General features: G+C 45.4%; 1 protein-coding gene across 1 annotated transcript; it reads left to right on the forward strand.

Moving 5' to 3' along the window:
• Positions 1 to 27,593, forward strand: AGTRAP (angiotensin II receptor associated protein). The gene is made up of 5 exons (XM_049877933.1): positions 1 to 102; positions 20,964 to 20,998; positions 23,960 to 24,065; positions 24,987 to 25,182; positions 26,627 to 27,593. The coding sequence occupies exons 1-5, from the start codon at positions 76 to 78 to the stop codon at positions 26,740 to 26,742; spliced, it is 480 nt and encodes a 159-aa protein (XP_049733890.1). The 5' UTR covers positions 1 to 75; the 3' UTR covers positions 26,743 to 27,593.
• The last annotated feature ends 345 nt before the right edge of the window (positions 27,594 to 27,938 follow it).

The following is a 27,938-nucleotide window of genomic DNA, read 5'->3' on the forward strand; positions in this document are numbered from 1 at the left end:
GGCAAGTTTGTTTCCAGACTTCGGAGCCGAAGAGCTCCTACCGCTGCAACGCAGGTGCACTGGGCCTGGGTCAGGATGGAGCTGCCCGCCGTGAACCTGAAGGTACGACGGGCGGGACGGGGCGGAGGTGGCCACGCCGCGGGCAGGCGGGGCGGCGGGTATCTGGGAGTGTGTTGGGTGTTTGCTTTCTATAAAGGATTTTAAAGGCGGGAGGACGGAGAGTTTGGCAGGGAGAAAGGGGAGGAGGGAACGGACACCACCCCAGGTGAGAAGGAGGTGGGGAAGGTAGGCCTCAGCGGGGAGGAGGGATCCAGAAAAAAGCGAGCAGGGAGGATCCAGAGGGGGGACTGGAGGCTGACCAGGGTCGGAAGGGCCGCCTGGTCCCGGAGCCGGCCTCCTCCAGCTGGGAGCTCCGCCCCGGAGGATTGCAGGGCCTACACGCTCAGAATTCCTGTGGGGAGGGAGGCAGGCGCGGGGGGAGGGGCCCACTGAGCGCCTGCGGCAGGGGCTTGAGGTTGGGCCACATCTCCCCCAAGGAGACGCTGAGACCACACTTTTCACTTGGGCCCCCAGTTGGGTCCTGCTAGCCTCCTTTATTCACTCAGTGAGGTTAAGAAAAGGCCCCTGGGTGGAGCAAATGGTTTGCCCTGACTGTGAACCTAAAGGTGGGCGGCTTAAACTGGATTACCAGCAGCACCGCAAAAGAAGGGCCTGGCGATCTACTTCTGTAAAGATTGCAGCCAAGAAAACCTTATGGAGCAGTTCTACTCTGTAACACATGGGGTCGCCCGCCATGAGTCAGAATCAACTGGAAGGCAACAGGTTTGGTTTTCGTTTTGGAGATTTAAGAAAATCAGATGTTGCCAGAAAGTGGTTTTCAGAATTATTAAGTCTAGCTTTCTTATTTCAAGCGAGCAGAAAAACCCCACATTGTGCACTTTGGAAGACACTGTGGGGCTTCCTGGGATGTCTTCATTTCCTGTCCTGTGTCTTCGGCGTTGTCACGATGCCAGCGGCTGTTCTTCTTTTTCTCCCCGCCCACCTCCAGCCTTCGTCTAGGTTCTGCCTGCAGACAGAGGGGCTGGGCCCTTAGCTTTGGTCTGGAAGGCTGAACCTTGGACCAAACCCGCCCATTTAAGGTCTTGGTGCAGCCTCCTTTGGGACCATATCCAGGAATGCCCTTTTACTCAGGAGTGACAAACCATTTAGCACCCCGTGGTGTGGTGCCTGGTGCAAGAAGAACCCAGGGGTGGCTGATTCCAAAACGACTCATAATCTATGTTTCGATTAGACATGCCTGTGCTGTGATTTCACCTGGGTGCAGATTTTCTTTTCAATCAGCAGATGGGAGGAGAGATCCCTGGAACAAGGGGTCGGACTTGGGTTTAAAGTTTAGCTGGGAAGAAATTCACATGAGGCCATCTGAGGTTTGTTGGTATCAGTACCCAAGTCTTTTGAGCACCTATGCTATTCCAGGTGGGTTGGGTTTAATGTAGAAGGTATACACCTGCTGACTGCCTTTCCTCTGATTAGAGATTTGCACAAACTAATTGCTAAAAATGGGAGAATCGGGTGAGGGACAGTGCTGCAGGAACTGAAAAGAAAGAAGAGAGCTCTCATTTATGGAGTATCTGTGGTGTGCCGGGATTAATTATTTAATCACAACAACCTCCCGAGCAAACTTTTGACAGATGAGCAAACTTTGGCTCAGAGAGGGTAAGTAACTTGACCCCAGAAGCCACCCTCTGCAGTGGGATGCAGAACATTTTGTTAATAAACTTTGTTATGCCCAGTGACCTAGATGTCCCCCGAAACCATTGTCCCCAGACCCCAGCCCCTGCTACTTGGTCCCTCGAAGTGTTTGGTTGTATTCAGGAAACTTCTTAGCTTTTGGCTTAGTCCAGTTGTGCTAACTTCCCCTGTGTGGTGTGTTTTTCCTTTCCTTCACCTGAGATCATTCTTGTCTACTATCTAGTTAGTGAATACCCATCTCCTTCCCTCCCCACCCTCGTAACCATCAAAGAATGTTTTCTTCTGTGTTGAAACCTTTTTTTGAGTTCTTATGATAGTGGTCTCGATACAATATTTGTCCTTTTGCGACTAAGTTCACTCAGCGTGAGGCCTTCCAGATTCATCCGTGTTGTGAGATGTTTCGTGAATTCATCATTGTTCTTTATTGTTGCGTAGTAGTCTGTTTTGTGAATGTACCATAATTTATTTATTTGTCTGTTGATGGACACCTAGGTTGTTTCTATCTTTTTGTTATTGTGAACAGTGCAGCAATGAACATGAGTGTGCATATATCTACTCATGTGATGGCTCTTATTTCTCTGGGATATATTCCAAGGAGTGGGATTGCTGGGTCATATGGTACTTCTATTTCTAGCTTTTTAAGGAAGTGCCAAATCTATTTCCAAAGTGGCTGTACCACTTTACATTCCCACCAGCAGTGTATAAGTGTTCTAGTCTCTCCACAACCTCTCCAACATTTATTATTTTGTGTTTTTTGGATTAATGCTAGCCTTGTTGGGGTGAGATGGTAACTAATTGTAGTTTTGATTTGCATTTCTCTAATGGCTAATGATTGTGAGCATTTCCTCATGTGTCTGTTAGCTGCCTGAATGTCTTCTTTGTAGAAGTGCCGGTTTTTTAATTGGTTTAGTTGTCTTTTTGTTGTTGAGGTTTTGCAGTATCTTGTAGGTTTTAGAGATTAGAACCTGACCGGATATGTTGTAGCCAAAATTTTTTTCCCCGTCTGTAGGTTGTCTTATTACTCTTTTGGTGAAGTCTTTTGATGAGCAGAAGTGTTTCATTTTTTAGGAGCTCCCAGTTATCTAGTTTCTCTTCTGGTGTTTGTGCATTGTTAGTTATGGTTTGTTTTCTGTTTATGCCATGTATTAGGGCTCCTAGCATTGTCCCTATTTTTTTCTTCCATGATCTTTCTCATTTTAGATTTTGTATTTAGGTCTTTGATACACTTTGAGTTAGTTTTTATACGTGGTGTGAGGTATGGGTTTTGTATCATTTTTTTGCACGTGGATATCCAGTTATGCCTGCACCATTTGTTGAAGAGACCGTGTTTTCCCCACTTAACGGACTTTGGGCCTTTGTCAAATATCAGCTGCTCACAGATGGATGAATTTAAGTCTGGATTCTCAATTCTGTTCCATTGGTCTTTGTATCTGTTGTTGTATGAGCACCAAGCTGTTCTGACTACTGTGGCAATATAATAGGTTCTAACATTCAGTAGTGTAAGGCCTCCCAGTGAGGCCTCCCACTTTGTTCTTCTTCTTCAGTAATGCTTTACTTATCTGGGGCCTCTTCCCTTCCCATATGAAGATGGTGTTTTGTTTCTCCAGCTCATTAAAAAATGTCATTGGAATTTGGATTGGGATTGCATTGTATCTGTAGATCGCTTTGGGTAGAATTGACATTTTCACAGTGTTGAGTCTTCCTATCCATGGGCAAGGTATGTTTTTCCACTTATGTAGGTCTCTTTTGGTTTCTTCCAGTAGTGTCTTTTAGTTTTCTTTGTATAGGTCTTTTACGTCTTTGATTAGATTTATTCCTAACTATTTTATCTTCTTGGGGGCTGTTGTAAATGGCATTGATTTGGTGATTTCCTCTTCAAAGTTCTTTTTTGTTGGTGTAGAGGAATCCAACTGATTTTTGTATGTTTATCTTGTATCCTGATACTTTGCTGAAATTTTCTATTAGTTCCAGTAGGTTTCCTGTAAATTCTTTGGGGTTTTCTGTGTATAAGATCGTATCATCTTCAAATAGGGATACTTTTACTTCTTCCTTACCAATTTGGATGCCCTTTATTTCTTTTTCTTGCCTTTATTGTTCTGGCTAGGACCTCCAGCACAGTGTTGAATAAGAGTGGTGATAAAGGGCATCCTTGTCTGGTTCCCATTCTCAAGGGGAATGCTTTCAGACCCTCTCCATTTAGGATGATGTTGGCTGTTGGCTTTGTATAAAAGCCCTTTATTACGTTGAGGAATTTCCATTCTATTCCTATTTTGCTGAGGGTTTTTGTTATGAATGGGTATTGGACTTTGTCAAAGGCCTTTTCTGCATCAATTGATAGGATCATGTGGTTCTTATCTTTTGTTTTATTTATATGATGGATTACACATTGATTGTTTTTCTAATGTTGAACTATCCCTGCATACCTGGTATGAATCCCACTTGGTCATGGTGAATTATTTTTTTGATATGTTGTTAATTTCTATTGGCTAGAATTTTGTTGAGCATTTTTGCATTTATGTTCATGAGGAGTATTGGTCTGTAACTTTCTTTTTTTGTGGTGTCTTTACATGGTTTTAGTATCAGGGTTATACTGGCTTCATAGAATGAGTTTCGAGAGTATTCCATCCTTTTCTATGCTCTGAAATATTTGGTAGACTTCTCCAGTAAAGCTGCCAGGGTTTTTTTTGTTGTTGTTGGGAGTTTTTTAATTACCTCTTTAATCTCTTCTTTTATTGTAGGTTATTTAGTTCTAGTTCTGTTTGTTAGTTTAGATAGGTAGTGTGTTTCTAGAAATTTGTCCATTTCCTCTAGGTTTTCAAATTTGTTGGAGTATAATTTTTCATAGTATTCTGTTATGATTCTTTTAATTTCAGTTGCATGTGTTGTGATACCATCCATCTCATTTCTTATTCGGATTATTTGCTTCCTCACCTGTTTTTTTTTTTTTTTGTCAGCTTGGCCAATGGCTTATCAATTTTGTTGATCTTTTCAAAGAACCAGCTTTTGGTCTTGTTAATCTTTCAATTGTTTTTCTATTCTCTATTTCATTTATTTCTGTTCTAATTTTTATTATTTCCTTTCTTCTGGTGCCTGTGGGCTTCTTTTGCTGCTTTCTGTTTGTTTGACTTACAGGATTAAAGCTTTGATTTGGGCCCTTCTTTTTGGATGTGTGCATTTATTGCTATAAATTGACCTCTGAGCACTGCTTTTGCTGTGCTCCCAAGGTTCTGGCAGGATGTGTTTTCATTCTTATTTGAGTCTGTGAATTTCTTTATTCCATCCTTAATTTCTTCTATAACCCAGTAGTTTTTGAGCAAGGTGTTGTTCAATTTCCATCCACTTGATTTTTTTTTTCCTTGTTTTTTCTGTTATTGATTTCTATTTTTATGGCTTTATGTTCAGAAAAGATCCTTTGTAATATTTCAGTGTTTTGCATTCTGTTAAGGCTTACTTTATGGCCTAATATGTGGTTTATTCTGGAGAATGTTCCATGTGCATTGGAAAAGAAAGTATACTTGGCTGCTGTTGGATGGAGTGTTCTGTATATGTCTATGAGGTCAAGTTGGTTGATTTAGGTGTTTAGTTCTTCCGTGTCTTTATTGAGCCTCTTTCTGAGTGTTCTGTCCTCCACCAAAAGTGGTGTGTTAAAGTATCCTACTATTATTGTGGAGCTAATTCTCTTTTCAGTGCTGTTAGAGTTTGTTTTACGCATTTCGGAGCCCTGTCATTGGGTGCATAAATATTTATTGCAGTTATGTCCTCCTGGTGTATTGACTCTTTAATCATTACATAGTATCCTTCTTTATCCTTTGTGGTGGATTTTGCTTTAAATTCTATTTTGTCAGAGATTAATATTGCCACTCCTGCTCTTTTTTGATTGTTGTTTGCTTAATATATTTTTTCCATCCTTTGAGTTTTAGTTTGTGTCTTTTAGGTGTGTCTTTTGTAGGCAGCATATAAGTCTATAGACTGATCATGCTGTTTTAATTCATTCTTCCACTCTCTGCCTCTTTATTGGTGCATTTAGTCAGTTTACATTCAGCATAATTATTGATAGGTATGGGTTTAGTGCTGCCATTTTGATGTATTTTTTGTGTGTGTTGTTAACAGTTTCTTTGTTTCACTTAATTTTCTGTGCTGAGTCATTCTTCTTTATGTATTTTCATTGTTTTTGATTTTGTATTTGCTGAGTCTTTATGTTTTTCTTGTTTTTTATTTTGATGTGTAGGATTGTTCATTTCCTTATTTTTTTTTTACCTCTATTTTTCTATGTTTAAATCAGTCTTATATTTCTTGATATCGCCTTGACTTCCTCTTCAAATGAAAGTTCTGTGACTACATTTTTTAGTCCCTCTTTTTTGTTTTAATGTCGTCTTTTACATATTGATGTCTCTGTTTCCCTATTTCTAGTGTTTTAGCTTTGATTTATTTTTGTGACTTCCCTATCTGGGTTGATATCTGGTTGTTCTGTCCTGTGTTCTAGTCTTGGGTTGTTATATGATGTATTGATTTTCTAACCGGAGAACTCCTTTAGTGTTTCTTGTAATTTGGGTTTGGTTTTTACCAATTTCCTAAGCTTCTCTTTATCTAGAAATGCCCTTATTTCACTGTCATATTTGAGAGACAGTTTTGCTGGATATATAATTCTTGGCTGGCAGTTTTTTTCCTCCAAGGCTTTATATATGTCATCCCATTGCCTTCTTGCCTGCATGGTTTCTGCTGAGTAGTCAGAATTAAGTTTTATTGACTCTCCTTTGTAGATGACTTTTCGTTTATTCCTAAAACAAAAACAAAAAACTGTTGCCGTTGAGTCAATTCCAACTCATAGCAACCCTATAGGACAGAGTAGAACTGCCCCATAGGGTTTCCAAGGAGCACCCAGTGGATTTGAACTGTCAACCTTTTGGTTAGCAGCCATAGCTCTTAACCACTACGCCACCAGGCATAGCTGCTCTTAAAATTCTCTATTTGTCTTTGGTTTTGGCAAGTTTGATTATAATATGTCTTGGTGACTTTCTTTTGGGATCTACCCTGCGTGGGGTTCAGTGAGCCTCTTGGATAGATATCTTCTCATCTTTCATATCAGGGAAGTTTTCTGCCAACAAATCTTCAACAATTCTCTCTGTATTTTCTGTTATCCCCCCCGTTCTGGCACTCCAGTCACTTGTAGGTTATTCCTCTTGGTAGAGTCCCACATAATTCTTAGGGTTTCTTCATTTTTCGAAATTCTTTTGTCTGATTTTTCCTCAAATAAATTGGTGTCAAGTGCTTTGTCTTCAATTTCACTAATTCTGACTTCCATTGCCTCAATTCTGTTCCTGTGGCTTTCTATTGAGTTGTCTAATTCTGAAATTTTATTGTTAATCTTTTGGATTGCTGTTTGCTGTCTCTCTATAGATTCTTGCAGTCTGTTAAATTTGTCATTATGCTCTTGTGTAACCTTCCTAAGTTCCTCTGTTGCTTTGTCTGTGTGTTCCTTGGCTTGGTCTGCATTTTGCCTGATCTCTTTCCTTATCTCACGAAGAGCTCTGTATATTAATCTTTTGAATTCTGCCTCTGGTAATTCCAAGACCTTTTCCTCCATGAGGTTTGTTGGTTCTTTGTTTTGATCACTTGTTGAAGCCTTCATGGTTTGCCTGTTTATGTGGTTTGATATACATAAATATATTTATTTTATGTTTATTTACTGTGTCCTAGCTTCTTGTTTTGTATTATATGCCAAAATAGGCTGGTCATGTGAGCTACTTTGATTATTCGCATCTTTGAAGCTCTCACATCTTGTCACCAGGTGGTTAGAGTTAGGACTAGGTATGTGAGCCCAGGAGTCCATCTACTTTTCTTGTATGGATTCAGCTCAGGTGTTCAGGTTGTTGGTCACTGAGTGTGTGGTGCAGGCTCTCACCTACAGTCCTGGATGGGCAGGGCTACATAGGGGTGATTGGAGTAGGCCCAGGTATCTGGCTGCTGTAGGGGGTTATATGCTAAGAAAGGTAGGTGGCTGATGGCTGCCCCTGAGAGCCTGGGTGGAAGGCGTGTCTGTGTTCTCTAGAGCGCATAGGAGGCTGGGTTTTGCAGCCCAACTTTGGGAACCCAATGCTGTTGGCTAAGGTCTAGGGGGCGCCCCATGGGACAGATGGGTGACATGTACTGCCTCCATTTCACAGATAAGGAGACTGAGGTTCAAATATATGAACGGGTGTAATTCCTGAACCAGAATCCAGGTCTCCTACTCCCAGTTCAGTGTCCTGCAGTCCCCTGCTGCCTGGGCCTTCGCTATCCCCTGGCCTCTGTCTGACACATCAAATGCTCTTTGGGAAGAGCAGGGCAGCTCCCTTGGGCTAGAGCACTATATCAAGAGTCTAGGGGCTCAGAAGGTCCCTGGCTGGTGAAAACAGTTAAGCACTTGACTACTAGCTAAAAGGTTGGCAGTTCGAACACACCCAGAGGCACCTCAGAAGACAGGCCTGGAGATGTGGTTCCAGAAGGTCACAGTCTTGAAAACTCTATGGAGCAGGTCTACTCTGTACATGTGGGGTTGCCACGAGTCAGAATGGACTCAACAGCAACTAACAACAAGGGCTTAGCTCCTTGCCTCTTGCCCAGCTAGGGAAGGTCACACTGCCCAGGCAATTCTAGATTCTGGCCCCTCCCTCCTCTGTTTCACTCAGGCCCCTCCCATGCTCCCAGCTTTTCTTCCTCTCCTGAGCAATACCTGAAAATCCTAGCCTGTCCGTGGTCATCAGAAACCTCCCCCAGAGCCCTCAGACAAGCCTTTTGTGCTGACCATGAGTCATGGCCCCTCCTCCTGGGGCCTGCTGGGAAGGGAAGGGCCAGGCTAGGCCAGGCTCTGCTGGAGCTTTTCTGACATTAGGCCTCTCTAGGGCTGGGTGAGTGTGTCCTCCCCACTACAAACATGGGGAAACCAAAGAGGTTTAGTCTTATGTGGGTTTCTTTTTCCAGGGGCTTAAGAGAAGTGATCAAATGGTGCTAAGTTTCTTAAATATTTATAAAGTAAAAGCGGCAGTGTCATGCAGAGGGAATTGCATGTCTTTGAGGATCCGCTGTTTGTCCAGGTAATACTCTTCTTCCCTGAGAAATGGCATGATTTTGGTTTTAGCCAGGTGTGCATTCCGTATTACAGGCTTTTCTAGCTCTAGGAGCAATCTGTATTGTAGAGGTGCTACAGACCCGCAAGGTTCCCCCCAGGCCAGTCACCCGCCTGTGTCTCAGCCTTCCATCTATATGTCATTTGCTCCCTAATAAACAGGCTCTGCAGAGCCAGGAAACATCCAGTACTAGAGACCTGTGCATGCACAGTCTAGATGCAGGAACCAGAGCCACCATGAGATCACTTGGAAGTGAAGATTATTTCTGCAATTAAAAGTCAACAGTGGGAGAGATCAGACACTGATTTTCTTGAGGAAGGAATCCCTGGGTGGTGCAAACGGTTAACATTAACACACTTGGCTGCTAACCAAAAGCTTTGAGGTTTGAGTCCATCAGAGGTACCTTGGAAGAAAGGCCTGGTGATCTACTTCCAAAAAGTCAGCCATTGAAAACCCCATAGAGCACAGTTCTACTCTGACACACGTGGGGTCGCCATGAGTCTCAATTGACTTGATGGCAACTGTTTTTTTGTTTTGTTGAGAAAAGTGGTGATGTGAGTTACCTTCTCTCTGCCTTCTTCCATGTTGTCCTCTCTTAGGCTAAAAGTTGGGGCATCAGGACTGCCCTGGCTGGCCGTGTGGCCTTTGGTGGGTCCCGTCCCCTCTGTGGCCTAGGTTTTCCTGTGAGATGGAGGGGGCAGAGGTTAGCTCTTAAGGTAAAGATCAGATTTCATCCCCTGCCCCAGAACTCACTCTGCCTACCTCCCAGCCTCTTGTCCCCGCTCCAGTCTCCTCTTGCCTTCCACACTAGCCATACTGGCTTCTTTTCCCTTCCCAGAATGTGCCATTTTCCCTTCTGTTACCAATTGCCAATCTGACACAAAGGGTCCTTGCCTTTTCCCGAGTAAGAATACATGCAAAAGACAAACTTTATCTTCAGCAAGCTTTATTTTGCTTGAGTCAAGCAAAAGGAGTCAGCAGGGATCTGAGCCTCTCCAAAAGACTGACTTGAGAAGGGAAGCAAGGCTAGGGCTTATATTGGTTCGATGGAGACAATAACCCACCCAACCCAGTGCTTATATTGGTTCGATGGAGACAATAGAGTAATGAATATTTAGTGGGCTTCTTTCAAGGGGTGGGCACTTCTCAGAATGGCAGTTCATGTTAATTAGGTTGCACTGTACATCTGGAATCAAAGATGGTACCTGCTTATATTGAAGATGGAGTCCTCTCAGCAGCCCTTGGCATCACTTATTATGGGATATAGCACAAGCACACTGATCTTTGGCACTATATCACCATCTTCAGAGGGCTAAGGAAGGTTAAACAGCGGTCACGCTTTGTTCTTTTGCACACACGGGAGCCTGTAAAGGGGGAAAAGACTAGAAAAACACTAAGAAGGAGATAGTAGTAATTCACGGGTTGTTTCAGCCTTATCTCATGTTGACAGGGTGTAGTTCCTGTTTATCCAACTTCTAGATGGTAATCTTTTAGCAGCTCTTTTGTTCTACCAGCACAGTTAACACTATCTGTCTCACTCCCCCCTAAGAGATTTCATACTCATGATGCTTTATGAGGGTGGAGGGGTGGAGGTCTCTTCTTCTGTAACTTCTTCAAGCTGACACCGGGTTGTTGGCCTGCCTAGCAGAGTAGAAATCTCTCCCTATCTGGTCTAAAGTTTTGTAAGGTCTCACTTTCAGTAATGGGCTGGAAACCCTGCATCATCTTGGAATTGTTGTAACCTAGAGGACACAAATGAGAAGCTTGAGGAGACAAGGCCCAAAAATCAGAAGTATAGCAACTAAAAAAAAAAGGGGCCTAAAAAGGGTGTGAAACCAAGTAATAGAGGGAAATGCCTCCCACACTGTCCACCAAATATCTTGGCCTCCCCCTCTTTTGTTTTTCAATCTCACACTGTTCTTTTCTTTACATTCTGTATGTCTCTGTCTCTTTTCTTATGGGCTCTCTCCTTCTCATGCCCTCACTTTCTAGAACTCTCTCCAGTCTCACGTTCTAGCCCTCTCTAATCTTTGTCTCTTTTTTGTCTCTCTCACTCATTCTCTTCTCTATCTCCCTGTATCACTTTCTGATCCAGTCTTTTTGTTTACTTTAGTCTCACTTTTTCTTCACTAACCTGTATAGGGGCCATAGGCTGTGGGCTACATGGGGTATGAAGGGGCACCAATATCTTAGGAGCCTGACAAATGCCTGTGGTTGTTTCACAGTTTCTGGGCGGGGGTCGGCTTAGACCTTATCACCGCTTCAAGCATCATTCCCGTCTTACCTGACCAGATAACACTCAAGTACTTGACAGACAAGCCAGGCCCCTGTATTTTTGTTTGTTTACTGCCCATCTCTGTGACTTGAGGTGCGTGACTATCTCACCAGCTGCAGTCTGGTCCTCTGTCTAATTTCTGGAGTTTTTTAGGATATCTATAGAGCTTTGTCCTATGAAGATGATATTAACCATTCGTTGATTTTCAGTAACATCAGGATCTATGTCAGTGTGTCTCTGGAAGGCCTGAAAAATTCTTTCAAGAAACTCAGAGGGGCTTTCTTTAGGTCCCTGAATTACTTCGTAAATTTTTAAGAGGTTTTTCTGTTTTTGTACCCCACTTTGAAGGCCTTTTAGTAAGCACTTTCTATAATGCCTCAGCCTACTCATGTCCTCCTTTGAATACTAGTCCCACTCTGGATCAATTCTAGGGACTGCATTATTGGCTGGCAATTTGTCAGGATTTTGGGGGTTTTATTGGTCTAACAAATTTTCTATTTACTAAATGCTAATAGAAAAAAGATAAGAGTGGAAAGTCTTTTGTGTTCTGTTTGATTGGCTTTATGTGAAAAGTTCTCTAAAAGATAATTTTTAGGATTGTCTCATCTATTGTCTTTATCTCAGGGCTCAATTGAAGTGTCTTTGTGAGTCCTTGTGAGCCCAGCTCCAGCTGGGTTACATTCTCTATGCTCGAGGACAGGAACACATCAGTGATCAATACCTGGACTTAGTTGAGCTCCTAGGTGGTGGCCACTGCAGACTCTTTAAACTCACGGTGCTGGCTTTCCACCGGATATCATCTGGTTCTTCACTAGGATCTTAAGTAAGAGCAAAGTTCTCATCAACTGCAAACTCAATGTACATCAACATTTTAGTCTGAGGCTTTTCTTTTACCTTTTAAGTATGTAAAACAATAGAGGATAAATTTTATTGTGTCTAATACTATCAGGACTATCCCTTGCAGTAGTGACCTAGCTCATGTACTTATTTTTGCTAGTAACCAACCCAGTAAATCTGGTGTTTATAAGGGTATTACAGTGTGTAACCAAGTAGCTTGTTGTCCAATTCTATGTGTTCTACTTTTCTTGTGTTATTTAACAAGAGGTATTTGTTACAGCACAGACTATACTTTTCTTGGATCAATAAATAAAAATCTAAGGCTATTCTGTTATTTCATGTCACCTTGGCTTAATGAGGCCAGAGATCACTGTTGTGTTTCCATCCCACTAGCAACTTTGTCTGTTATTTGTCCCATAGTGGTTGATAAATTTCTTAAAGATTTCTCCAATTCAAATATACTGTAAATTGGAATTAAAATTACCCACCATACCCTGAGTGTTGGACCAATGGGCGTTTTTTTTTTTTTTCTGATTCTTGTTTTACAATGGGTAACAAATTTAAGATTACATTTCTAATATTTACTATGGATATCTAAGGATAATCTTAAAGTTCTCAGAGTATACTGTCTATGCATTTATCAGGAATTTAAACAAGAAATTGTCTATATAACTTTACTATCAGTTGGAAAGGGATCATCTAAACTAGTATAGGTGAATATATCACATAAAAAAACATATCTAGAAGGAACACACAAAATTTGTCCAGAGAAAACAGAAAATATAGAAGAACTTACATATGACAACTAAGTTTTCATTAGAGAATTCATGATTAGCAAGGTAATACAGAATGGACTTCTGTTGGAGGTCTCCAGTTAGTCTGTCTAAAACATACTAAGTGTTCCCCCTGAGGGCAAGCTGCCCCTCCTTGGTTTACCTATTAACAGTCATGGGTTACTTTCTCAGAAGCAAAGAGGAATCTAAGACAAAATGGAGTTTGACTCATGAGATCGATCTCCTCTGAGAGCTTGGTTTTCTTAAGATACATAATTTTCTGTATAGCAAGAAGGCAAGAGTTTGATTATAAACATTAGACAGGTATTTTATACAACATTGTCTTGAAGACTGATTAAACCGATTACTGATTTACCCTAAACATAGCTCTATTTACTGATCTTGGGAGTCAGTTTCTCAAAACAGACTGAAGTCTTTAAAAAAAAGCACAACACCCAGAGCACAAATAGTCTTGTTAGTTTATCTGGACAATTGTTTATCTCAAAGTGGCTTCAGGAGTTAGTTTTTTTTTTTTTCTCAAAGCTCAAGGTTCAAGAGGACACCCAAAGGCAATGGCCTGTATGGGTTGCCCCACCTCTATGAAAGCCAGAAATACGGATTCTGGGAGAATTACATACAACTTTCTCATGGTTTTCTCTTTTGGATCATGATCTTTTTACAGAATCTTTAATCAAAAATGCTCAATTACTACTTGTTTTTAAGATCTCAGGCACCATACAGCAAATTAGGAGGTAGGATGGAAACACTAACATTAGGCCATTTGTGTGAAATAACCAATGAAACCATGACCTAAGATCTTTGAACCAAGGAAACAAATCTCATGAGGTGCTTGTCTATGCATAGGCAGCGTCAGTAACTGCTTTCCATGTGCATTAGCAACAACTATATTCTGCCAAACCTAAGATTGTTAATTCAAGAGTTATAATATCTAAACCCACTATTTAGATAATTTAGGAGAAAAGAGGAATATGGTTTCTTATCTCCAGAAAGTAGGACCTTAAAGCATTTCTTATTTCCAGAAAGAAAAACCTTAAAACATCAGTAATATTCCCACATAAAACCCATAGTATCATATCATTTACTCAGCCTTATGTAGTTAACTTCTATTCCATGTCATACTGGATCAACCGCAGTCTGAGAACCCATCAGCATTTGCATAAGAATTTTGGAAATTGTGATTGAGTCTAGTCACAGTCTCTTCATAAGTCCAATATAATCCATATTTTTTTTGTTTAGATATTCTGGTCAGATATTTTCAGAAAGTTAAAACTTATCTGTAGATGACAAAACTTAATACGGTCATGATTAATTTATAAACATAATTCTTAACGGTGAAAGACCAGAAAGAAATTAATTACAAGCTCACCGCAAAGGCCAAATAAAATCAGTTTAAAAAAAAGTTTTAGAACCATATTTTTAAAGAACTTCCGATGTAACACATAATAATCTTGAGACATAATACCACATAGTCAGGTTATATCAAGAATATACCAAGACCATCAAGTCTCCAAATACCTGAACAGCAAGAAAAATAACTTCCTAGGTAAATGATGTGGATTCTCCAATCAAACTATTGGCTTTAATGATGCTACGTTCAAAAAATAAATAAATACATTTGCAACCGAGTTAGCAATTAAGATGACATAATATTATGCATTTGTTGTCTAATATTAGGCAAAAACACAAGAGGAAATACTAACATATAAATTTTAACCCAAAGAGAAAGAATCAGGCACTTATGGTTTTAACAACACTTCCTAATGTAATTTATGACATGTTAAATAAACCTTTTTAGCACTTTTTCTTTACAAAAATTTTCGTGGCTTTCAAACTTGTCAGGAGATTATCGTAAGTCACCAAGAAACAATAGTTATTTACCTCAAAGATCTTAAAAACTTCAGCTTTTTTCCTTTAAGCCATGTGGCTTGGTTTCCTACTCAGGAATCTTATTCTAATGACAGGCTGAACCTTTGTCTTTGAAGCAGACTGAATTTAACATCAGTAAGTTACCTAAAAGATCTGAGAAATTATTTTAAGCCTGTATACCGTAAAACATAATTGAAATAAAGTTTCTTTAAATATTCCAAATTTTCATTTGACTTTTACTATTTCTCATATTTTTCCAATCTAATTGGCTTTGAAAGTCACAAGGTTTCTGTTCAACTGACTAATTAAACATTTCTCCAGGCCATTTCATTATGATTTCTATTTGACCTTGGCAGCTGAGGCCTGGGGACTAAGGAGGCCTGATTTTGCCCCACCCTACCTTCCTTTTGAAAACCCTGGTGGCATAGTGGTTAAGTGCTATGGCTGCTAACCAAAAGGTCAGCAGTTCGAATCCTCAGGTGCTCCTTGGAAACTCTATGGGGCAGTTCTACTCTGTCCTATAGGGTCGCTATGAGTCGGAATTGACTCGATGGCAACAGGTTTTTTTTTATTTTTACCTTCCTTTTAACCCATTCTGATTCATTTACATAGAGGCATTTTGAAAGGCTATCTACCCAGTAAATACCAAAGCCCTTTAGCAATTTTGTAAATCATGCAATTCTTAGCTAGAGAAACTGGAGGCTGGAGAGAGTCATCCCAATTCTAGACATTTTGAAAGGCAAAAGATAACAATTTCTTTCTCTTTTGCTGTTCTGGAACTGTTACTTTTAAGACAAAATTATCTTTTTCCTTTAAACCATCTATAGAGCAAAAGATGACCAGTTGTTCAGTAAACAGCTCAATAAATTTTCAGGAGTCTCCACAAGCATATTCCAATTCAACGTGAATTTCTCTTCACCAGTTAGTTTCTATGCAACATGTACATTACACATAAGACACAGACAGGCGACTGAGATAATCTCTCAGTCTCAACCTTCCCAGACAGCCCCGGTCACACATCAAAGAAACAGAGAGCCCTCAGACCAGACAAGTCAGAAAGGGCTTAGTGAGGTCTAACACATTACTAGGAATATCTGAATTTCTACCTCGATCTTCTAGATACCGCTTATCTCTAATACCAAATGGAGGGGCTTCAGTCTCTCAATTTAAACAGAGACCTCTACATCCATTCCCCAGAAGCAGGGTGTACCAACCAGAGACAGATAACATCTAGACAAAAACAATGGCCGCCACACACTCATACGCCTGCCAAAACTCTAGAGTCACCAAGACTAAGAATAGTTTAAAAACAAAAGGAAAGAAGAAAGAAAAAAAAGGTCAAGAAAGTAGACAATCCGAGTGCTCTCTGCAACCTCCCACTGGGGGTACATGACCCTCTCTGGAGCGTTCTCCACGGCCTCCTCTTATCGTAGGCTTGCAACCCACTCAGTTTACTGAGTGCTCTCCACAACCCTCTGATGGGGTTTGTGACTCACTTGGTGGGCGCTCTCCACGGCTCTGTCCAAAGTCCGTGACTCACCCTTGAGATATGGGGTGATCAGCCCCTAACAAGGACTCAGTCCTTGTCCCCAAACCCTCTTTTGCGAAAACCAAATGACTGGAATGCTCTCCGTGAACCCCCCTCTTGGGGCTCGCAAGCCATTCAGTGGCAAGAGGAAAGAAGAAGAGAGAGAGAAAAAAAGGAAATGGAGACAAGGTATGCAGAGAAGAAAAAAAAAAAAGAGGATGGTAAATGTTGCTGAAGAGGGAAGGAGGACTGAGGGGGAGAATCGCCCGAACTTACCACTTCAAAGAGACACCAGACAAAAAGGTCCAGGCAGCAGCTTGTCTCTGAGTAGAGGCCTGTTCTGGAGGCTCAGTCCCCCTGGTCTGTGTCCCCTAACCAGGGGCTAATTTGAGCCCCTAGTCTCTGGCTGGTTTGCCAAATTTTGTTACCAATTGCCAATCTGACACAAAGGGTCCTTGCCTTTTCCCAAGTTAGAATACACGCAATAGACAACCTTTATCTTCGGCAAGCTTTATTTTGCTTGAGTCAAGCAAAAGGAGTCAGTGGGGATCTAAGCCTCTCCAAAAGACTGACTCAAAAAGGGAAGCAAGGCTAGGGCTTATATGGGTTCGGTGGCGATAACAGAGTAATGAATATTTAGTGGGCTTCTTTCAAGGGGCAGATACTTCTCAGAATGGCAATTCCTGTTACTTAGGTTGCCTGCACATCTGGAATCCGGAATCCAAGATGGAACCCACTGATATTCAAGATGGAGTTCTCTCGGCAGCCCTTGGGGTCACTTATTATGGGATATAGCGCAAGCGCACTGATCTTTGGCACTACATCACCATCTTCAGAGGGCTAAGGAAGGTTAAACAGCGGTCACACTTTGTTCTTCTGCGCATGAGGGAGGCTGTATGGGGGAAGGGACTAGAAAAACACTAAAAAGGAGATAGTAGTAATTCACGGGTTGTTTCAGCCTTATCTCATGTTGACAGGGTGTGGTTCCTGTTTATCCAACTTCTAGATGGTAATCTTTTAACAGCTCTTTTGTTCCACCAGCACAGTTAACCTTATCTGTCCACTTCTGCCACAGGGGCTTTGCAGGTGCTGCCCCTTCTGCTTGAAATGCAATTCTCCCCTCTCTGCCCCTGGTTAACCCCCTACTTGCCACTTTCAATCTCAGCTTAAATTTTTTCTACTTGTAATAGAATGAGGTCCCTTTTCCTTTGCTATGACTTTCCTTTCAAATGGGGTCTCATTTGACCCCACATTCCTAAAGCTGATTATCTGATTAACGAGATGTAAATTCGGGAAGGGCAGGCACCACAACTGTTTGCTCACCATTGGGACCCAAGGGCTGATGCAAAGCTGGAGCTCAGTGATGCCGGGTTAGTAGCTCAACTGTGCACCGGGCAGCCTGTTTGAATCCTGGCTCTGCTCCTGACCAGCTGTGTGACCTTGGACAAGTTACTTACCTCTAAGCCCCAGTTTTCTCAGCTGTAAAATGGGATAACAGTACCTTGGAGGATCATGATCATTAAATGCATTTGTATACAGAAACCACTTAAATTGGTGCCTGGCACGTAGGGCGTACTCAATAACAAACAACGGTAGATGATCCTGAAGATTCCTTCTAGAGCTAAAAAAGGAAAAAACCAAACCAGTTGCCATTGAGTCGACTCTGACTCATGGAGACTCCGTGTGTGTCAGAGTAGAACTGTGCTCCATAGAGTTTTCAATGGCTGATTTTTTCAGAAGTAGATTGCTAGGCTTTCTTTCAAGGTGCCTCTGGGTGGACTCAAACTTCCAACCTTTTTGTTAGCTGTGAGCATGTCAACTGCTTGTACCATTTAGGGTCTGTAATGTACAGACTCAGCTTTTTGAGTCTCAGGACCATGTAAATTCTCTGCAAAGTTAGGCGTATTGTCCTTACAGAGTTATTTTCCTTGTCTCCTGTAGCTGGCAGAGGACTTTGTTTTGGGCTGCGGAGCCCAGAGCCCTTTGAGGTCATTCTGTCACTGGGTACTGGAGGTGCATGTGAACTATCCCAGCCATGTCTGCTCTGGGTTTCATCTCCCCCCATGTATAGAGGATGCTCAAATTTGTCCCCAGTCCAAAGATCTCCCAGCTGAAGTCCTGTGCCTCCAGTGTAAGGGCTAAGAACACTGGTTTTGGAATCAGACTCAAATTTAATTTTCGTTTTGCCACTGTAAAATGGGAATAATCATAGTATCTGTTCCAGAGGCTGTCATGAGGCCCAGGCAAGGTCATGCAAGGTGTTTGGCCCAGGGCCTGGTACGCCGCAGGTGTGCAATAAACGGTAGCTCTTCTAGAAGTGCCTTTCCCTCTTCAGGCATGTTCTTTATCACAGGTGGGGTGTCTCCTTCTGCCCTTTCACCCAGACCGAAAGCCTGGGCCTTTTATTCCTTGGTTGGCCCCTGCTCTCTCGGCCCAGCATACTGTCCGGCCCCAACCTTGGCATCTTCCTCCCAGTCTGATCCCCTCTATCCCTTGAGTAAATGCCTCCAAAGGCCCCCATCGGGCACCAGGCTCCATGAAGCTCCTAGCTTGGGGTCCCTGGCCTCCTGCAGTCTCAGCATCACCCACGGCCTCGGCCATTGCCTCGCCGTTCATCTGCTTCTGGCTCTATGCACACCTGGGTCCTGCTCCCTGCCTTTGCTGCTATGTGCCCCCTCCCTGAAAGGTCACTCTGCTTTCCCTCCGCTTTGCCCAGCAATTCCTTCTCATCCTTGAGCACTCAGCTCCGGTGTGTCTTCCCTCTGGAAGTACTCACCGATGCCACCTTGTCCCGGCCCATCTCCCCATAATGCCTGCTCCTTCCTTCTCTTTCCCCTTTCCAGGCAAGGCCCTTTCGATTATCAGGAGTAGAGACCAGTTCCAGTAAAACCGGCTGCCGTCGAGTCAGCCTTATTCGTGGTGGCCCCGAGTGTGCCAGAGTAGACCCGTGCTCCATAGGGTTATTTTAATAGCTGATTTTTCAGAAGCAGATCACCAAGTCTTTCTTCAGAGGCACTTTTGGGTGAGCTCCAACCTGCAACCTTTCAGTTAACAACGAAGTACTTTAACCATTTGCACCATCCAGGGACACCAATTCCAGTAAAACCGGACCTCACGTGTTACAGAGTAGAACTGCTCCATAGGATTTTCTTGGCTGTGATCTTTATGGAAACAGATGACCAGGCCATTCTTCCGCAGCACCGCTGGGTGGGTCCCAGCTGCCAACCTTTCAGTTAGTAGTCGAACGCAAACCATCTTTGCCACCCAGGGACCTCAGTTTCAGTAAAGGGGGCCGTTATTTTAAGGATATATCAGGCAATAAAAAGGGTGGGATGTCACAGAAATCCAGGAACAGTAGTCGGAAGGATTTTTTTCTTCACATGAATCTTACTATGTTATTGCCCTATAGAAAAACCCCCAGTGGCTTCCCTCACTGCACCTATAATAAAACCCGTGCTCCTTACAGGCCCTCAAGGCCCACCCACCTCATCTCATCTCCCATCCCTCTTCCCTGTACTTCTCTGCAGCCACACTGGCCACTTGTCTATTCCTTGGAGGTACTTGCTGTCCCAACTGGCTGCTTCCTGTCGATGCCTCCCTCTGATTTCAGGGCAGACTCCCAGCCTTCCGTGAAGGAGCCATCAACCAGCCTGTGGAAGCAGGAAGGGTGCAGTGTCAACTGCCCCCAGGGTGGGGAAAGGTGGAAGTGGGGGCTCCCCTGGCCTGGCCTGTGTTCTCCCTTCTCCTTCTCTACCCCTGGGCCACTCTCTGTTGCTGATGTTTTCTCTTCCACAGACATCGTGGAAACCCTCTGTCTTACTTTACTAGGGCTACTGTAACAAAAGGAGCCCTGGCGGCACAATGGTTAAGCACTTGGCTTCTACCAAAAGGTTGGTGGTTTGAGGCCACCAGCAGCTCCATAGGAGAAAAAACCTGGCAACCTTCTCCGGCAAAGATTTTTAGAAAACCAAAACCCACTGCTGTCGAATCAGTTCCAACTCATAGCGACCCTGTGGAACAGAACAGAACTGCCCCCACAGGGTTTCCAAGGCTGTAAATCTTTATGGAAGCAGGCTGCCACATCTGTCTCCCGAGCAGCAGCTGAGGGGTTCAAACTGCTGACCTTTCGGTTAGCAGCCGAGCACTTAACCACGGTGCATGCCACTATGGTTCCTTAAGTATAGCCTAGGAAACCCTATGGGGCAGTTCCACTGTGTCATATAGGGTTGTTGTGAGTCAGAATCAACTTGACTGCAAACAACAACTGTAACAAAACAATATCACAAGTGAGTAGCTTCAAAGAACAGAAATTTATTGTCTCATAGTTTTGGAGGCTAGGAATCTGAATTCAGGGCGTCGGCAGAGCTAGGCTGTCTCTCTCTCTGTGAGCTCTAGGGGAAGACCTTTGTCTCTTTCAGTTTCTGTAGCTCTAGGCATTTCTTGGCGTTCCTTAGGTAAATTCCTGTAGATGTGTCTTCACCTAGTATCTGCCTTCCCCGTGTGTGTGTCTGTGTCTTCTGCTCTTTTTATACGACACCACTCAGAGAGATTAGGTTTAGGACCCACCCTACTCTGTATGACCTCATTAACATAACAAAAGAAACCCCCTGTTTCCAAGCAGGTCATATTTACCGGGACAGAGTTGGGACTGTCACATAACTTTCGGAGGGACACAGTTTAATGCATAACACCCTCTTAGGTGTCTCCTGTGTCTTCTGGCTCTAAAAGCCATCCCTCCCCCACACCCTGTCGCAGTCATACTCACAGACCTATTCTAACCCTCCCCCCACAATTTTGTGTCACAGGCAATCCTCCTGGTTCACTGGATACTGACGACCTGGTGAGTGACTCCATGGGTGTTGGGTCTATGTGCATGTCTGTATCTCCCACTGGTCCCAAGACTAAATAAAAACTTTATCACTGGCAAGCCCCCTACCACCCCAAGATTGCCAGAAAAGCAGGCAGTTCCCAGAGGCCTCTGTCACCACTGCCTCTGAGGGGCTTCAAGCTCTCATCCTAGGAGAGGTGCAGGCCCAGAAATGCTGACAGCTCAGATCTCCTCCAGACACCACTCAGGCCTCCTGGAAGCTTGGATGACTGGCTTCTCCCAAGGCCTCTGCATCAGAAGGCCTACGGTGCTAAAGCCGGTGACCAGTCTCAAATACCACATGAACCCCCGAGGCAGCCGTGGGTGGGCAGCCGGAAAGAGCTCTGTGTTTCTATAAACCTAGGTCAAGCTCGGACCATGAACTCTCTTGAGCCTGTTTTCTCATCTGTAAAATGGGACTATTACCCTCCTGCTTATCTTGTAAGGTCATTGGCAGGTGAAAACACTACCTTAGACACTGCAATAATTGCTCACATTTTTGGGGGCGTCCAGGAGCCGGCTGCTGGGCCGGGCACCTCTGTGGATTAGCTCAGCACCTTGACAGACAATGAACCTGAGACTCATGGGGTTGGAGTTGTTTGTTTAGGGGTGGATCCTCATTCTTCCACACCATACTCTCCGCCCAGAGAAGGCAGATTTGGGATTCAGAGGGGTCTGGTCAGGTACTGGCAGTGCCATGTTCCAGCCAGGTCACCTTAGACAGGCAGCTCTACCTCTTAGGACTTGGTTTCCATCTGTACAATGGGGCTAGGGATGCACGCCCTGTAGGAGCCCTGAGAAGTGTGTGGTGCTTGTCTGACACCCCCAGGGCCTGGCACAGAGGGAGACTCAGGACTGAGCCTGGGTTTCCTTGGGTACTCTCTCTTTTCTCCAGTGGGCTTCCGGGAGGTTTCTTCTATAGAGAGGACTTCTCTTCCAAACAAAGATCAGAAACCATGGAGCTCGTGTGTGCACTTTGGAAGCTTTTAAGTGCAGTGTACATGTATATGTTTATGAATAATGTGAACAGTGCTAATCATAGCTAATGACCATGGGGAGCAAGGTGAAGATACAGATTTCTCAGTTACACTCACTGGGATTCTGATTTGGGGAGTCTGGACTGGGGCCTGGGTACCTGCTTTCTTAAAACCGAGGGATGAGGTTATTTATTCAAAGACTTATAGATCCTGGTTGCACTCCACGTGTGCTGCTTCCTACATGTTTTCTGTATGTTACACTTCAGTGGGTATCACTGAAATTTACAGAGCACCCCCTGCATGAAGGGGCAGTTTAGGCCCAGAGTATATAATGGTAAATAAGGTAGACAAGATCCCTGTCCTCAGGGACATTCTGTGCAATAGAGTGTAAGAGGATGGGCTTTGAACCAGATTGCCTGGGTTCAAATCCCAGCTCTACCACTCCATAGCCGTGTGACCTTGGACAAGTTACTCAGCCTCTCAGTGCTTCCCTTTCCCCATCTGTAAAATGAGAATACTAATACTTCTTCCCTCCAAAGATTAACATACAGGCACATAAATTAGTTAATATAAATTTCTTAGAACTATGCCAGATATTACCAAAAACCAAAACCTGTTGCTGCCGAGTTCATTCCGACTCACAGCAACCCTGTAGGACAGAGTAGAACTGCCCCATAGGGATTCCAAGGAGCAGCCGGTGAATTCAAACTGCTGACTTTTTGTTTACCAGCCAAGCCCTTAACCACTGCACCATCAGGGCTCCATCCAGATATTAGGAAGTGTTAACTTTTATTTTCATTAAGTTGACAAGCAAATAAGTAAGTAAACAATAGCAGTTAGTAGCAATACCCTAAAAAATAAAATACAGTAGGCATTGTGTTAGAAAGTGACTAACCAAAACCCAGTGCCATCGAGTCAATTCCGACTCATAGTGACCCTATAGGACAAAGTAAAACTGCCCCATAGAGTTTCCAAGGAGCGCCTGGCAGATTCAAACTGCTGACCTCTTAGTTAGCAGTCGTAGCTCTTAACCACTATGCCATCAGGGTTTCCAGAAAGTGACTAGGTGGCATGTAAAATTGGGAAGTCAGGGAAGGGACTTGGAGTTAAGATTTGAGCTGAGACCAAAATGACAAAAGGGGGCCGAGTGTTCTGGACAAAGGGAACAGCGTGGAGAGTGGCTGGACAGTTGGAGGGAACTTGGCATATTCAAGGAGCAGAAAGAAGGCCAGCCAGGGACCTGGAGGTCTACAGAGGGTTGGAAGGTGAGGAGGGCAATGTTGGGGGCCGGGCCGGGCCTCACAGGGCCTTGTGGGCCGTGGAGAGGAGTCAGTGTTTTATTTCCAGTGGAGGGATTTTTAGCAGAGAAGTGACATCACCTGACTTACATTAAAAAAAACAAGAAACAAGGAAAAAACAGTGCCAGTCAAGAAGTCTCTGACTCACGGCAACCCCACGGGTGTCATAGTAGAACTGTCTTCCATTGGGTTTTCAGTGGCTGGTTTTTCCAAAATAAATTGCCAGGCCTTTCTTCCTGGAAGCCTCTGGGTAAACTCAAACCATCAACCTTTCCCTTTCCCTTAGCAGGCAGGCGCGTTAACCTTTTGCTCTACCCAGGGGCTCTATGACTTATATCACTGGCTGCTATTTAGAGGATAGCCTGCAGGGGGCAGGAGTGGAAGTAGGGAGACCAGCAGAAAGGCTGGAGAGAATGGTAGCTGGGACCTGGAGGGAAATGACCAGATTCGGGGATCTGTTTGGGAGACAGAGCCAATGGGATCCACTGGCATTTCTGAGGCACAGTTGGGTAGAGAAGAGCGAGCACCCTGTGGCCTCCCAGACTGTGGCCTGTTTTCAGGGAAGGCCTTGGAACCTGGGAGCATGAGGGAGGTGGGCTGGGGGTGGGTACCCGGGGGTGGTAGCCGCCTGATTGAACTAGGGGTGTCTCTTTCTTCAGGGGTTCCATCGTATTCTCGGGCCCCTATGCCTGGGCCAACTTCACCATCCTGGCCTTGGGCGTGTGGGCTGTTGCTCAGAGGGACTCCATCGACGCCATAAGCATGGTGAGCTCGGGGGAGGACGGGGCACGGGGGCAGCAGCCAGGGAACGTGGCTTCAGGGTGAGCCGTGGCCCCTGCTGTCTTCCCCTCTCCCATCTCAATCTACTCTCTCTTCCTTGTGCCCCCCCTTGCATTTTCTAAAGCCTTGTAAATAAGCCCACCAGGCTACCAGCCTACATGTGTCCTCACTAGCCTGGCCTGCTTCTCTGCCTACCTGATTCAGAGAGCCCAGGGTCTGCTTGTTGTCTTCCCCAGGAAGCACATGAGGTAGGACCCCACCAGTGCCCCCAGACTGGCCACTCTATGCAGGCAGTGGAACTTCCCCCAATCACCTGACTCCAGGGCTCTTTTTCAGAGGAGGGGTGCAGCTGGGAGACCTGGCTAAGAGAGAGCACTACCACTCTTATGAAGTCATGAGTTGGCACAGCCCAACTGATATCTGCTATAACAGGACAGCTTCCCAACACCCAGGGAGTCCCGAGAGGCAGTGACCTCTCTGGCGTGGAGGCTATTCAAATCAAGGCAGAGAGCCTCGTTTCAGGATGATTGAGAAGGGATTTCCTTTGTGGGTGGAGACTGGGTTAGATGAACCCCAGAAGACCTTCAAACTCAGAGGTTCTGGAACCAAGTTTGTGCCTGTTCGTGGCCTCAGGAGATGGGGGAGGGTGGGAGGCTCTGTAGTGGAGCTGGCAGGTGGGGCCCAGTGTCCCTGTCTTCCAGCGCCACACTCCATCTGACATCTCACGCACAAAGTCCTGCCTACTTTGATCCCTCAGAATACAGTAGGGAACCGTCCAGACTGTTGCCCGCCTTCACGAGCTCCCAGTCTCGGGGAGGACAGGGGTATTACAGGGTATCCATGTGTTCACAAACTTGTAATGTCATGTGTACACCCCCTCAGCTCCAAACCCCACATGTCTTACAGTTTCTTGGTGGCTTGGTGGCCACCATCTTCCTGGACATCATCCACATTAGTGTCTTCTACCCGCGGGGGGACCTCACGGACACGGGCCGCTTTGGGGCCGGCATGGCCATCCTCAGCCTGATCCTGAAGCCGTTCTCCTGCTGCTTCGTCTACCACATGTACCGGGAGCGTGGGGGTGAACTCCTGCTCCATGTCGGTGAGCCCGCCCTCCCCTTGCCAGCTCCCCACCTGCCCTCTACTGGCGAGGTGCCCTCTCCCAGCCTCCCTCTCTGTCTGCCTGGATGACCCACAGCCCCTGCCAATGAGCAGGCCTTGCCCCATGGGACTAGGGCTAAAGGGGGGAGCGTGGCATGGGCATCAGAGCTAGAAAGTGTGGACACCCCTGCTGAGGAGCTCCAGTGACCCCGGCTATCCCAGCCTGCTGCACACTCTCCAGCATCAGGCTGCAGATGGGGCTGGGGGCAGTGGCCAGGCCCTCCTCCAGGGTATGATTTGGGTCACTCTGAGATGTGCAGACATCTACACTGTCAGCTTCTCCTTTCAGGTCCCACCTGGTCCCTCCCCAGGAAGCCCCCTCCTGTCAGGTGGGGTCTTCCCTCTCCTGTGGCAGAGGCAGTGCCGAGCCTCCTGCTAAGGCAGCACTAACCTGCTGACCGGCTCTCTTGCCTCCAGCCAGCCCCCCATCTGCTCCCTCCCATGCCTCTCTGGTCTCCTGTGTCCCTCTCAGGGTGGCTGAGCCATTTTCCTACTCTCTGACACATGTTCTCATTTCCTTTCTCTCCCTGAGAGAGAAGTGGGGAGGGCCAGGGTGTGGTCTTCTACCTTTTACTCCTGAGAAGAGAGGTCCAGAGTGGCCTGTGACCTGCCTGAGGGAGCAGCTGGGGCAAGGATAAGAGTGGGTGTGTGGGTGTGTGTGTGGGTGTGTGTGCACGCTTGCGCGTACGCTTGCGCGTGCGTGCATGCCTGCCCACGCCCACCCTGGTCCCCCTCAACAGTGGGCCTGGCCTCAGGGCCCTGCCACCAACTTTGGAATTCTGGCTTCTCTACCAATTGAACTCAGTGCGAAGTGGCTGACAAAGTTTAGCTTTTCTCCTCAGCATATTCTTACACCTTGAGGGAAGTTACTCCACTCAGAAAAACCCAAACCAGTTGTCATCGAGTTGATCCCAACTCATGGCAACCCCACGTGTGTCAGAGTAGAACTGTTCCATAGGGTTTTCAGTGGTTGATTTTTCAGAAGTAGATTGCCAGGCTTTTCTTCTGAGGCACCCCGGGTAGACTCATATCTCCATCCTTTGGTTTAGCAGCTGCGTTGGCTCCTGTATGAAAATCTCTCACGGTTGTCAGGCGTAACACGCCACTCCAGCTGTGGTGAAGCCATCAAGTTTAACGGGACTCCCTGAGGAGTACAGCAGTGCCCTTTTCATAGGACTCCTGCTCTGTAGGCTGCAAGAGGATTGAATGAATGATGCATGTGAAAGGCTTGGTGCCCTGCAGCTGCTGCCACTGTCACTGTCCTTGGTGCCAGGGTGCTCAGCTCTGGCCTTCCTAGCAGGGGTTAGGTGGATCTTGGTTTGGACTCAGCAGAATTTCCTGAGTTCTCAACCTTCATTTTTTTCTTTCCCTGCCCCCTGCCCCAGGTTTTCTTGGACCCTCGCCAGAGCGCAGTGCCTACCAGACCATTGACTCACCAGAAGCATCCAACGACCCCTTTGCAGGCCCAGAGAGCAGGGGTCAGCCGGGCCATGGGTACTGAAGTCAGGCCCGCCCTTCTGACCCCGCCTGGGCTGTATCGCCTTCCTCGTGCCTTAGAGGCCATTCTAGGGATGCCCATGACCTCCCTTTCTCGGACCTCGGATGGAACGTGTCCTCTCGTTCCCCATCTCAGGAGCTGCCTGCAGCAAGCGCCTGGAGAGGCCAGGAGCCCCATGCACCCCCACCCCATGCACATATCTGCCCCAGATTCCCTAAGCCTTCCCTCCTCTCCATCATCCCACTGGTCCCCAGACTGGGAACCATAATCTCTGTCCCAATTGTCTGCCCCTTAGCTGCTCTGTGCAGGCCTCAGACCAAGTCATCCCTGAGCCAGGCAGAGTCAGGTACCTATGGGCCAGTGAGGCCCTTGCCCACTCCTCACTCCCCACTTATCGGGCCCCTCTGTAAAAGCTCTGATAACTTTGGGCCAAGCTCAGCCCACGGACAGTGAAGCATGGGAATGAGGTCCCAGTGCCTGATCACATGGTGCCTGGGGACCCCCCAGGCTGGAGGCAGGGGTGTCTATGGTACCAGAGACACTGCTACAGCCAGCCGCCAGCTGCCTTCCTGGAGCCCTGTCATTAAAATTTGGGGAATCCTGTTGCTGGGCTGTGTTTTGACCCATATTTAATCCCCTGGCTGGGCTGGGGCCTGGGGCTTGCCATTCCTTGAAAGAGTTCTCATTCTGAATCCCTGGGTAGAATCCAGGTTTAGCTGCCACTTCTGTCATGGCTGCAAAGATGCTGGCTGGCCATTTTGGGAGGAAGCCTTCAGTGAGCGCAGAATTCTGAGTGCGTGTTACTGACCAGCATGTCTTCAGAAAAATAAACACCCATGTATGATTCAGTGACATTAAGTGCATTCACCGTGTGGTACAACCTCCCTACTATCTGTTTCCTTTTTTTTTTTTTTTTTCATCGCCCTTAACGCACTCAGTACCCTTCAGGCAATAATTCCCGGTTTCCTTCCTCCAACTGAGGTTGTTCCTCCCATGTCAGCAGTGCCGGGGGAGAGAGCCGGGCTCCTTGTTTGGAAAGAATGTGGCTTTGGTCCCTGCTCACAGCTTACACAGGATAAATTCTCAGTGGGATGGACGGTGGAAGCCAGGGGAACCCTCCAGCTCCTGTGATTTCCCTCCTCTCTCCTCCCTTCTCAGTGTGTAGATTTAAATGTGGGCAGCATCCTAGGAGGTGAGCA

Source organism: Elephas maximus, chromosome 3 (assembly GCF_024166365.1).
Source record: "Elephas maximus indicus isolate mEleMax1 chromosome 3, mEleMax1 primary haplotype, whole genome shotgun sequence".
Classification (NCBI taxonomy): Eukaryota; Metazoa; Chordata; class Mammalia; order Proboscidea; family Elephantidae; genus Elephas; species Elephas maximus.

What these genes read in the sequence shown, in the direction of transcription:
- AGTRAP (XM_049877933.1), top strand. Translation starts at nt 76, where the DNA reads ATGGAGCTGCCCGCCGTGAACCTGAAG. An exon ending in TGCCCGCCGTGAACCTGAAG is followed by an intron (nt 103 to 20,963) that starts GTACGACGGGCG and finishes TTTGTGTCACAG; the next exon opens with GCAATCCTCCTGGTTCACTG. An exon ending in CACTGGATACTGACGACCTG is followed by an intron (nt 20,999 to 23,959) that starts GTGAGTGACTCC and finishes CTCTTTCTTCAG; the next exon opens with GGGTTCCATCGTATTCTCGG.